The sequence below is a fragment of the Camelus dromedarius genome, chromosome 17, assembly GCF_036321535.1.
Source record: "Camelus dromedarius isolate mCamDro1 chromosome 17, mCamDro1.pat, whole genome shotgun sequence".
Lineage (NCBI taxonomy): Eukaryota > Metazoa > Chordata > Mammalia > Artiodactyla > Camelidae > Camelus > Camelus dromedarius.
This window is the reverse complement of record NC_087452.1, coordinates 3,522,598-3,535,471: the sequence shown is the minus strand read 5'-3', so window position 1 is coordinate 3,535,471 and position 12,874 is coordinate 3,522,598. Positions and strand designations below refer to the sequence as shown.

The 12,874-nt window shown below is 51.6% G+C and overlaps 1 protein-coding gene across 5 annotated transcripts in view; it reads left to right on the top strand.

The window, feature by feature from the left end:
- Window positions 1-11,037, top strand: part of RBSN (rabenosyn, RAB effector) — a 40,657-nt gene extending 29,620 nt beyond the window's left edge. For all 5 annotated transcript variants that reach the window (XM_064496216.1, XM_031470961.2, XM_064496217.1 and 2 more), the window contains 5 exons: window positions 155-225; window positions 4,076-4,162; window positions 4,995-5,097; window positions 6,278-6,382; window positions 7,048-11,037. In XM_064496216.1, coding sequence (XP_064352286.1) covers window positions 155-225; window positions 4,076-4,162; window positions 4,995-5,097; window positions 6,278-6,382; window positions 7,048-8,187 — 1,506 coding nt within the window. In that variant the 3' untranslated portion in view covers window positions 8,188-11,037. The remainder of the gene's footprint in view (window positions 1-154; window positions 226-4,075; window positions 4,163-4,994; window positions 5,098-6,277; window positions 6,383-7,047) is intronic.
- The last annotated feature ends 1,837 nt before the right edge of the window (window positions 11,038-12,874 follow it).

The window sequence follows — 12,874 nt, the reverse complement described above, 5'->3', positions numbered from 1 at the left end:
AATTGATAACAACAATCAAAACAAAAAAACACTCTGCATTTTTTTCATTTTAGGAAACTGCACATTTTAAACATCTCTGTTGATGCAGCATAACTTCTGGGTAGGCTTTTCTGTACCTTGAGAGCACAACTCACCTCTTCTTTTTTGTTCTTAGAAATTACGACTTTGCATGGAGAAAGTTGACCAAAAAGCTCCTGAATACATCAGGATGGCAGCCTCACTAAAGTAAGCTATTCCTCTCTGTTTTTCTCATTCACTGGTGACTGTTCTCTGGCATTTTAGGTCTCTGCTTTAGTAGCTGAAAATGAAAGTCCTGAGTCTGGCCATGCTCTTCTTCTGCCACGGACCACAGAGACTCTTTATCATGTCTGTATTTCTGTGTGGTGCTCATTACAGTCCTGTGCAGTCGTGTTCAGGTGACCCCAGCTCTCTGGTTGAGCGTGTCTGGGAAGGGCCTCGGACGACGGGCACCCCTCCCAAGGGCTGCGTGCCTCATGCTCATGCCTGGGTAGATGCCACTTCAGGGTGACATTGAGATGTCAGGGCTGAGAACAGGCATTTCCTTTAGGGCAGGGGTTGGCAAACTTTGGCCTGCAGGCCAACTTTCACCTATCATCTGCTTCTTTTTTTTTTTAATTAAAAATTAATTTACACCCCATAAAATTCACCCTTTTGAAGTGTACAGTGGTTTTAGTACATCCGTCACATCACATGTAACACAACCATTCACAAGATTGTACAGCCATCACCACTGTCTTAATTCTGAAACATTTCCATCATCCTAATGAGAAACCCCAAACCCACCAGCAGTCACTGCCCTTTCTCCCCTTCCCTGGCAACCACTTGTCTACTTTCTGTCCAGAGTTGCCTGTTTTGGACATTTCATGAAGATAGAATCCTAAGTGTATGATCTGTTGTGTCTGGCTTCTTTCACATAGTGTAACGTTTTCAGGAGTCACCCCTGCTGGAGTGTGTACCGGAGCTTCGTTCCCTTTGCATGAAGGCGTTGTGTGGGCTGGCCATGTTTGTTTATCCATTCTCCCTTGATGAACATGTCGGTTTTTCCCCTTATGGCTATTAGGAATAATGCCTCTATGAATATTCGTGTGCAGGTTTTTTTGTGGACATATTTTTAAATTTCTCTTGGGGATATACCTAGGAGTGGAGTTCTTGGGTCATATGGTAACTCTGTGTTTAACTTTCTGAGGTGTTGCCTGTTTTCCAAAATGACTGCACCACTTCACATTCCCACCAGTGTATGAGAGTTTCAGTTTCTCTGCATCCTCCCCAACACTTACTGTTGACACTTGTTTTTATAAATTAAATGTTACTGGAACATGGCCATGCCCATTTGTTTGGTTACTGTAGATTTTGCTGCAGAGTTAAATCGTTGGAACAGAGTCTGCGTGGCCTCCAAAACTGAAAATAATGATCTGGCTCTTGACAGAAAGCAACTGCCGGCCCTTTCTTAAGAGCACTGATCCTTCTGGAAGTTGGTGATGTGTGAGCTAGAATGCGCCACTGCTAGGACCAGACCCCGCACGCCTTTCCCGACCCGCAGAAAAGCAAATTACTCACGGTGTCCAGTGTTCTCACTTGGAGGATTGTCTTCCTTTACTTTAAGCCTGTGTTGCCCACCTGCCACCTCTGCAGTGATGTGTGGGGAGTTAGTACCTTGTTTGGAACTGACCTGTATTTTTACACGGACATTTACTGTAGCAATACTGTACAGTGGTCCCAAAAAACAAAGGGTGTAATCCTTCATGATGTCAGTGACCACATTCAAAGCCCACGGTGGGTGTCACATACAAAATAGTGAACTTTTTGTTTGTATAGTCCTTAAGGAGTTTCCTGACTTCTGACTCTGTAAACGTCTGACTTACAAAATATGAAAGGCTAAACCCAGTGGTCTGTGGCAAGAACACCCCCTCCCCTGCATCTCTCCCTGCTTCTCTGGGGCTCTTCTTCCGTTCCCTGTTCCTCCCCAGTGCTTCCCAGCTTACAGGGAGGGAAGAGAGCTGGGAAAGGAATGGAAAAGAGGCAGGGAAGCTGTGTAGGCCCTGCCCCGCTTCCCCACGGCCCCAGCAGCAGACTGTGGGAGGAGAGGAATCCCTGTTTGTCGAGCCTTCTCTGCCACCACTGTCCTAGGCCAACCCCCTTCTAGCTGCCCCTGCCAGACCCCAGTCCTCTTTCCAGTCCTTTACCTAGGGCGTGGTTCTGAAGAACAGCAGGGAAAGGACACAGTTTCTTCTCCCCCTGCAGTTCGCTGAACAGTAATTCACCCAGTGAAGTATACTGCCCTTCCTGTGAGGAGGGTGGAGGCAGCAGCTGGGTGATTCTGGTGCAAACCTCCCTGACACGGAGAGCCCTTGGCTTGGAGCATCTGTCTTGTGCTTCTTTCCTCCCTGGAACTTCCTGGAGTCAGCACCGCCCCTCTCCACTCCCCTGCCTGTTGGTTTGAAATTAGAGCAGGACTACCTTCTACCTGGACGCCAGCAAGGAGGGCTCTGTCCCTGGCAGTTTGAGCTGGCTGCCAGCGTCTCCTCGTGACCTCGGGACACCCAGGGGCTCCTCTCCCCGAGCCCTGTTGGTTTTTTGTTTTGTGCCTCAGGCATGATTGTGGAGTAACGGGCTTCCCTACCAAGGGGGGACTGCCACTGCTGAGCACGTTTCCAGGTGTGTAGCTCCTGCTTCTCCAAAGACCAGTTCTCAAGGGCTTTACGTCAGAGCATTGCATTCTGTCACTCATTCATTCAGTGGATAGTCATCGAGCATTGGTTACGTGCCGAGCGCTGCTCTGGGTGCCGGGGCTGCAGTGGTGGACAGTGAGGACAGCTCACTCTCGTGGGCTTCAGTGTGGTGGGAGCGCAGACCATAACCAGGTGCTCAGGTAACGAAGGAGAGCGTCAGCCGGGCGTGCTGGGTGCCCCGAGGGACAGACAGCTGGCTGATGTGACTGTGACCAGGGCAGTGCTTGTAGATTTGGGCCGCTCTTGCCACATTCCACGTGACTCGGTGACGTCAAGACAAAGTGTGAGTCTTCTCAGTTCTGGTCTGATGTTCTTTTTGCAAACCGTGCAGTTAGAGATGATGAAATGACTGCTGAACCCTCAGGTCACAGCACACACCAAGATTTCTCCAGCTGGGCCTGCCTTGTAGATGGGAAGATAGGTAAACGTGGCCGTTCTTTCTGCTTATGAACTGAAATTGCTGCTGCCTCAGGAAGGGAGCTGAGTGGCCATCGCTGAGGCTGGACTAATAGCTGAGAGATCGTCTGAAATGTTTCTCGTCGCAGTAAACACTGATTAAGCCTGTCCCATGTGCTAGTTACTAGAGATATAAAAATGAAAAGCCCTAATCACTGTACTTGGAATTCAGCAGTCTGGTGGGAGTGGCAGACTTGTAAACGAACCCTTCTGAGATCACATGATAATTGCTGCTGTTCCTCTGAGGCTGGGGTCAGCCGCCTCTGGCCTGCCCTGAGGTCCTCCTCCAGCCTGGGCAGAGTCACTCCCTCTCACCTCCTTTCTTGAGTTGGAGTCCAAGTGCTTTTCTCATCCAGGGAGCATCTGCTCACGAGGCCCAGAAGCACGGGCACCTGGCGCGGCGCGCTGCAGGCTGAGGCCCGGATTCCTCGCTCTGCGCTCGCACTGTCCCTCTTCTCCCTGGGCAGTCTTTGGGTGAGAAGAGCCGTGCACCTTCTCTGACGTAGTGTGACCAGCTCACTTAGTAACCACTTCACGCATCTCGCTAGGTGCAGTGAAGCTGTTCGGGGAGATTAGGCTGGAGTACAGTCTGTCACGTTCATTTTGGCGACGAGCTTAGGAGCTGGACCTCATAGGCCTTGGCGCCAGTGTGCCCCTGCGGTGCCTGCAAAGTGCAAGCAACTTCCAGTTGATTAGCACTTACATTTTGAAAAGGAATGAGCACTGTGTTATACACAAGAGTCTGAAATGCTATTTGGAAAGAACTGCCTCCCCTTTTGTGAGCCCCAAACCTTCAGAGTCCTTTTACACCACAGTCTTCATTCAGCGCGATGGAGCTTAGATCAGACATCTCCGTGATTTCTCCCTAGTGCCGGTGAGACGACCTACAGTCTGGAACATGCCAGTGACCTTCGCATGGAAGTTCAGAGAGTGTATGAGCTCATAGACGCTTTAAGGTGAGGTCTGTTAGGTGATGGCTTCCCCGCTGCCCTGAGTGAGGGTGGGTGGCTAGCAGACCTGAGCTTACCCAGTCCTGGTGCCAGAGGGTCTGTGTGAGGAGGAGGCTGCCACATCTCAGTAGCTCCTGGTTGAGGATTCCTAAAGGAATAGGAGCTGATTATCGACACTAGCCATGTGCTAGCCACTGGCTGTTTCCACACAGAGCAGCTCCTTTATTCTACCAAAGCTACCCTGGGGGTAGGGATTAACACCCCCATTTTATAGGTGAGAAGATGCACCACAGCTCGCACAAGTGCTGGAGCCACAATGGAAACCCAGATTCTTTCTTGAAGTTGACCTCTGCTTTTTAACCGTGGACTGTTGGGTTAGACCAGCCCTTTGCAGCCTAGGAAGTACAGTGACTCAGAGAACAGAGATGTGGAATCCTTGTCCATCGTGCATGCAGCACTGGCTATATAATATGCAGAGCCTGGTGCAAAATGAAAATGCAAGTACCTTGTTCGAAATTATTGAGAATTGTAAGACAGTGATAGCAGAGTATTAAACTAAGCGCAGGGCTCTTCTGCTGCTCAGGTCAGCCACCCACACAGCTGGCCCTGCACCGGGGGCTCAGTGTCTCGATGGCTGAGTGTCCTTCACCCCGTGCTTGTTAGGGGCTCTGGGTACAACCAATGGGTAAGAAACGGGCTTCACCTTCAAGGACACCTCAGTGGAGTCTAACCCATCTCTCCACAAATGTTGCCGGCGTGCAGGCCTGGCAGCCAGCGACTTTTCATCCGTTTCGGAGGCTGCAGCGCTTGTTGCGTTGATGTGTTTGTTCCGATTCAGTAAGAAGATCTTAACCTTAGACTTGAAGCAGGACCCTCCGCCACATCCAAACACTTTGCGGCTGCAGAGGATGATCAGATACTCAGCCACACTCTTCGTGCAGGTAAAGCTGTCCCGGGCGGCAGAGGTGCACCTCCCTGCTCTTCTGTCACCCAGAAGCTGATGGCTTCTTTATTTTCTGTTTGTACACTTATTACTTTATAAAATTAAGAATGTATTATGCCACATTTAGAGAAAAATCTGGATTTCAAAGAAAATACTCCTTTTAGTTCTGTGTCCCTAATATCATCATCATTCTGACATATTTCCTTTTTTATTCCTTTTGCATTGGCTGTAAAAGTATTTATAATTAGTGCATGTTTGCCAATTTCTTTCTTTTTGTTTTATTGCTGAATTTTATATCATAAGCACTTTTTAATATAGCCCTCAATAGCTCTTGTTTGAATGGCTACAGGATGCTGCTTTGACTGGGTACATGGTCCTTATTTAACCACCCCCTTTCACTGGGCACTGACGGATCCCATTTTTTGCTGTTGTGAGTATTGATGGACACACCTGCACGCAGCATTTCCTCCTGGGGATGAGCTCCTACAGGACTCTTCCTGGGCTGCTGCTTGGGAGGAAGCAGCTGCTTGTGCAAGGGCAGACTGGACCTAGGTGGTTGGATCCGAGTTGTTTGTACCTAGAAAGCCCTCTTGAGAGTCAGAGTCATGCCCCCTGGGCTCCTGACAGAGGGCTCCAACAGTCCTGTTGGTGTAGTTTTACAACACCATGATGCAGAGAATTAGGCACTTCCTCCTCTTGATGTGTGACTGCATTTCCTGGTCATCAGTGAGTTCCTGTGTGTGCCAGGCAGTGTTCCAGGTGTGGGCGTCCTGTGAGCAAAGACAAACATTCCTGTTCTCATCAAGCTTATAAAGAGGGAGAGACAAGAAACAACTGAAATACATAGCTTATCAGACAGTGAGAAGGGCTGTGAGAAATGGAAAGAGGGAAGGGGCAGGGCTCGGATGGAGGCTCAGGAGTGTGGACAGGGCGGCCGGAGAGGGCCTCGCTGAGAGGTGAGTAACTGGGAGGTCTGGTGCTGAGCATCCTGTAGGGCGAAGGCCGGCCCGTCTGGAAGTCAGCTCTGGCCAGTTTCGGGGTGAGGTCCTTTCCTGCTACTGCTGATGAACGTGCCTGTGCTGGGGGGAGCGGCTTAGCGCAAGTGGGCTCTCACTGTAGAGGGTCAGGCTCGTTTCCTGAAGGGCTTTCAGTGTAAAATTGTCTGTGACTCCCTGCAGGAAAAATTGCTTGGTTTGATGTCGCTGCCAACCAAAGAGCAGTTTGAGGAACTGAAGAAGAAAAGGAAGCAGGAACTGGAGAGGAAGAGGATCCTGGAGAGGGAGGTGAGGGAAGCACGGGGCGGGCGTCCGGATGCTTCCGCGCAGCCGCTGTGATCAGAGAGGCCCCTAAAGGCCTCCCTCCCGTGAGGCTGTCCTAAGTCAGAACCGCTCACTCTCTAGTTTGCATTTGCCTTCTGTTCTGTTCTGGCCTCACTCTCATCTTTAGAAACCAGAATAATTGTTTTTCTACCCAGGTCCTAGTTCTCTTGCAGAGGTTCTGCTGATTTTCTCCTGGGCAGAACACCTCGGAGATGGGCACCCCTCCCTCCAGCTCAGGCTAAGGGGCCCAGACACCAGGCAGTTCTTTGCAGAGCACTTTGGGACGAGCAGAGTAACACGTGTGTTCGTGGGAGATTCTGGTGTAGAGGAGGGGTAACAGACCTCAGAGCTTTAAGGCAAGTGTAAGGCCAGGGAATCTAAGGCTGAGAAATGCTTATCCCTTTACTAATTGTTACTCATTATTTTATTCTTGAAAATCAGGGTTTGCCCCTCCTTTCCTTCCGATAAAAAAGCATGATTTGATTTTAGCAGTTGGATATCTTAGTCCTGAGGTGAGGAGTTGGAGTCCCACTGGTGCAGGGATATTGGGACCGCAGAGGGTGTCTGGCAATGTGGCTGTTGTTGGCCTGGTGACCATGTTCTTCTGTATGGCTTTGGTTTCTTCCTAGGCTGCCCTGGAATCCCAGCGAAGGCTTGAGGAAAGGCGGAGTGACCTGGCGTCTCGTGCGACCAATGGGGAGGTGGCATCCCTTCGCAGGGGCCCTGCCCCTCTGAGAAAGGCTGAGGGCTGGCTCCCGCTGTCCGGAGGTCAGAGGCAGAGTGAGGACTCGGACCCCCTCCTCCAGCAGATCCACAACATCACATCATTTATCAGGCAGGCTAAGGCTGCCAGCCGGACAGATGAAGTGCGCACCCTGCAGGAGAACCTGCGCCAACTGCAGGACGAGTATGACCAACAGCAGACAGAGAAGGCCATTGAGCTGTCCCGGAGGCAGGCCGAGGAGGAGGACCTGCAGCGGGAACAGCTGCAGATGCTGCGGGAGCGGGAGCGAGAAAGGGAGCAGTTCCAGGCAGCATCCCTGCACACGCGGACTCGGTCCCTGGACTTCCGAGACAGCAGGCCCTTTCAGCTGGAGCCAGGCAGAGAGCCTCGCACCCACCTGGCTCATGCTTTGGATCTGGGCTCTTCCCCAGTTCCGGGCAGTGCAGCCCACAAGACCCCTTCACCCAGCTCAGCTCTGGAGCCCAGCAGAGTGTGGTCTGGGCCCCCGGTGCTCGGCCCAGGGTTCCTCCCCCAGAGCATCACATCACAGCACAGTGAGGTGCCCTCCCTGAATCCCTTTGACGAGGAAGACCTCTGCAGCCCCGCGGCAGAGGGCGCGGCCAGCCCTCCTGCGGCAGAGCCTCCCTGCGACTCTGCAGTCCGTGCCCACAAAGAATACAATCCTTTTGAGGAAGAGGAAGAAGAGGCAGTGGTGGGGAATCCCTTCACTGACCCAGACAGCTCGGTCCCCAGTCCCTTCGACGAGGAAGATGAGTGTCCCCATCAGAGGCCCTCAGGTCCCCCTGTTCCTGGCAACCCCTTCGAGGAGGCCCCGGGTACCAACCCCTTCGAGGTGGACGGCGACAGTGGGCTGGAGGGCGAGGAGCCCATAGAGGAGGAGCTCCTCCTCCAGCAGATCGACAACATCAAGGCGTACATCTTTGACGCCAAGCAGTGCGGCCGCCTGGACGAGGTGGAGGTGCTGACGGAGAATCTGAGGGAGCTGAAGCGCACCCTGGCCAGACAGAAGGGGGGCGCCCACTGACCATAGTGGGCAGGGCACCCACTGACTGTGGACTGTGGTGGCGCAGGGCACCCACTGACCACTGACCGTGGTGGGTGGGGCACTCACTGACCGCAAACCATAGATGGCAGGGCATCCACTGACCATGGACTGTGGCAGGCAGGGTGCCCCTGGGGCTGGTGGGAGCCAGGGCAGCGGCAGGGACGGCTGCTGGGGTTGATGCGGAAGGAAGAGGGGCCAGAATGAAGGCGCACGCAGGTTGTGGGGAGGAATCTGCTGTTTCGTGCTGTGCACTTGGAGCTTCTTCCACGGCAGTTGAATAATAAAATGGGAGCTAAAACAGGAAGAATCAGCATTCATTTGCTGTTTCTTCCTGTTCAGTTTTTTTTTTTTTTTTTTTTGATGTTGTTAAATTGGGTTTTCCCTTTAGAAGGGACTTTGAATCTTCACTGCCCAGATGCAACGAAGTGCAGTTCTGTTGGGCCCTGGGCAGAAATGGCTGCCCTGCGCCTCGTGCGTCCATTTGCTGCCACCTGGTGTTTGGTCATTATGCAGTATTATAGGGCAGCCTTACAGGGGCCCTTCTTTTAGGCAAGACAGATGAGATAGACTCCTTTAAATCTCCCTTGGCGCTGGCAGGTCTGTCCCTGTCACCTGGGCGCCCTCTGCCCTGCTGGGCACGTCCTGCCTGTGCAGTGGAAGGGCAGGTTATTGCTCTGAAGGCAGTGGTTTAGACCCAGGAGAACCCAGCATCTCTTTTTAAGAGGGGGTGATGGGGGTTTCCACCCGATGGGGGTCTGTTTCCTACTCACTTTGCATCCTTACTTGTTTCTCCCAGTGCGGGGCTATCACTGTGAGTCTCATGAGCTTTCTAGAAAACAGGAGGGGTTCACCTTTTGGTTGATCGAGGTAGTATAATTTGGGAGAAGAGCCAGAGTGTCGTTCTGTGGAACTGAATGACGGCTGGGACAGTTGTCTGTCCCTGGAGAAAGCTCCCTCTAGAGCTCTGGCAAAATTACTCTGACCTGGGCTTTTTCCAAAGGCCCAGTCTGTGGTCTAGGAACTGGTGACAGGAAGCGTTTGTGGAATGTGGTCAGAAGAGCTGGAGCTTCCCGGAGTTAGAAGGTGAATTAAAACAACTTCCGAGGCGAGCTGACAAGCCGTCTTCCCTTTTGGTTCATCTTGTCCTGCCCTTGGCCCTGGTGAGATATGTTCTTACCCATGTTTAGTATTAAGAATCTGAAATGTTTGAAGGAGGCACAAGCTGGGCTCATTCTGGCAGAACTGCAGTACTTGAACTTCATCAATTAAGGGCAAAAAGGGAAATTGTTAATTAAGCTCTGGTGCTTAGGTTCACAGAAACATAGCCCTTAAGTGATGTCTGATGTTATGATAACCCAAGTGTGCTCAGCTCGGGTAGAGTTCCTGCAGTTACGCTTGTTAATTAATGAACAGTAACTTACCACTAGTCACTTTATGCCCCTTTAACTCTGGGTCATGCTCTCCCTGGTTACTGGTGTGAGAGCTGAAATTCGTGTTGTTACATTCTGGGGAGACCCCTGTTGATGTTGGGAGTGTCTGAAAAACTGTGTGGTGTAAAAGTAATCTGTATTTGTATTAACACTATTCACATTTCTTTGGCACCTGCTGGATCTTTGGGCTGAATGATAGGGTCCTGTACAGGGCCACAGGAATGGGGAGTGGGTGGTGGAGGACCCCTGGAACTTGGGTTCTTTTCCCAGAGGACTGTGAATGGGTTACTAAGGTCTGCCGGTTGCCAGGCTCACTGACTGTCATAGTTTTGGGAAGTCAGCAGTCAGGCATCTAAAATGTTGCCAGCTGCAGGCATCTTTTCTTCCTCAAGCCCTTCGTGCTGTGGCTCTGGAGGGACTTCCAGATAGCTGCATGCTCCTCCCTGCTCAGCCTGTCATTTCTCTCTGACTGGAGAGAAGGAAGCTCCCTGCACTGAAAGCAGGTATTTCTAGAAGCTGTACGCTGCTCTCCCTCATGATGACTTTTCCAATGAGAGTCTCTCTCAGTCAGCTGGTGGTTTCAAGTAAGACTAGTTTACTAACTATACCCCTTTCCTGAAATCAACAGCAGGTGGCGATCTGTAAGTAGCTAAGAGCACAGAACCACACACATAGTAAACATGTTTTTAAATTTAAAAATCACTGAATATACTAAAACAAACTAAAGCCCTCTGATGTGATTGGATTCTTCCGTGGCTTTATTCCCCCATAATCACAGACACGACAGGAGTTAGAATTCTCTACCCCTCAGCTGTACCAGTTCTCAGAATTCACACGGGCACAAAGTTGGATTTACAGAGATGGGTTAATGTCAGGGGAAAGACAGCCCATGAATTGAAATCACAGCTTCAAGTTCTTACCTCGTGTGAATATTTCACCCGTCCTGCAGTCCTTCAAGGCAAACAGCTCCATCTCATCAGAAAATGAGCGAGTCCTTGATGTGACGTTGGCAGAAGTCCCCAGACACGGGTCATGTATGGAAGAGACTTTGGGGGATTCAGACATCACACGAAGCTGGCTTTTCCCTTTTATGCCTTGTGTTTCTCCCCGGCTAATACACTACGGACACTTACTCATTATACTTAGAACTCAGCGTGTTTCTGCTGTTCAGGTGCTGAAGTGCACCCAGGTCGTCAAGAGCCACCTGCTAGCTTGGGCACTGGCATATTGAGGTGACGGGACTTGAGTTACGAAGCTGGTGTGTGCGCCAGGTCACAGACTGCGGTAGCAGGTTGCGCTGGCCGTCTGACAGCGACAGGCTGAGGGTTACGATTTGCATGCACTACTCTGGGGCCTTGTACTGGAACCTTTTTAAAAAATAAAATAGCATCCGTTAGTGTTTGGGGGTGTGTGTGTGTATGTGCACACCTGTTGTGAGGCTCAGCAGATAACATCCCTCCCCGCCTTCCTTCCTCACCATCTGGTATCAGAAGACAGCCCCAGCTCCTGTGTTACCTGTGTGCTTAGGGCCTCTGGACAAAGTCAAGGTCGCTGGGCTCCTAACGGGGTACGTGGGGTTCAGGTTCTGCCCTTGCCCTGTTACTCCTGCAGTGCTGATAACATGATCCGTCTCCCACAGGCAAGTGCAGCACCCTTTGAGGTGGTGACTCAGGTACTCAGCTGACACACGAAGGAACAGGTTGAGAGAGGTGAGCCGGGGCGGGCGGGGGGGGGGGCGCGCGGAGCCAGTCGGTGGTGGAAGGAGGGTGTAGCGTTCCCGCCTGAGGGTAAGCACGCTCAGGGTTACACCGCTGGGCTTGCAGCCCAGGTCTGGTCTCCCTGACTCCAGAACCCACGCGGTCCCAGCCTGCCGTGCGTGCGGACATTCAGGTTTCTAACGGGTACGAGGTTTCATCCACAGGAAGCACCTCCTCTGAACTTGAAGGTCAAAAGCCCTTCTGCCTAAAATGCTTCAGTAGCCTAGCATGGTTTTAAGAAATACTTCGGAAAGGACTTCTGGCTTCAGCTCAGGCACGCAGAGAGTTTGGAAGTTGTCACTCCTGTCCTTACAACAAGGAAAAGCTGGGTAAACTCAAAATCAATGACTTTCTGGACCCATCAGAGAACTGAGTTTGCAGGACCTACTGCCCCCTAGAAACCTGGAGAGGGGCGCAGTCACCGGCAAGAGCTGCTCACCCGCAGCAGAAGCAGCCGGAGCCGGCACTGGTAGGAGCCGGGATGTGTCCCTGGAGGCCGAGTGCGGACTCACGGGAGTGAGAAACCCCGGGGCCACAGCCTAAGGGACACCCCACATTCTTACGGGTTTTATCTCCAGGGACCTCGCCTGGTGTTCACAGGTAATTGCTCTAGCTGGGGGAGAGGAAGAGTAACCTTTATAAAATAAACTCAGAGCATTCTCCGTAACAAAGGCCTAGGGATGGGGGTGGGAGACTGACCCGAGTCTGACTCCACCTGGGGGAGGGCATGCCTACCACTCCAGCCCCTCCACTCTAGCCTTACTGTCTCATCCAGGCGTGGGGAGGGTACTTTTCTGTACATTTGACTACTGACACACTTCTGACACTAAATGTGTGTGTGGAGAGGGTTCCACACTGACCAGTTCTCTGACGCCAGTTGGTTGTCCTACAATTCAGTTCTGACACTACCTGGAGTTAGCACCAGATCCCACACGATAAGGGGTCAGTCCCTCAAGACCGTCTCTCCAGATGCCAGTCACAAGTGCAGGCCTCTGGTACTTCCGAACTTCTGTGAATCGGGTTTCTACAATCCCTCCCATGGTTTTAATAATTTGCTGTAATGGCTCAGAGAACTCAGGGAAACAGTTTACTTACTAGATTATTGGTTTTTCAGAAAAGAATGCAACTTAGGAACAACTGGATGGAAGAGATGTGTAGGGCAAGGTGTTGAGAGGGGTGTGGGGCTCCCGTGCGCTCTCTGGGCAGGTCACCCCAGCACCGTGGTGTGCTCACCCATCTGGAAGCTCTCCCAGTCCCTCGGGTGGGGTTTTTTAAATGGACGCTTTATTACACAGGCATGATTGATTAAATCTTTAAGCCACTAGTGATTAACTCAACCCTCAGCCCCATCACCTTGGAGGTCAGAGGATAAGGAGGTAGGGCTGAAAGTTCCAACCCTCTAATCATTTAGTTCCCCTGGCAACAAGCCCCCCTTAGGGGCTTTCTAAGAGTCAGCTCATTAACACAAACTCTGGTGAT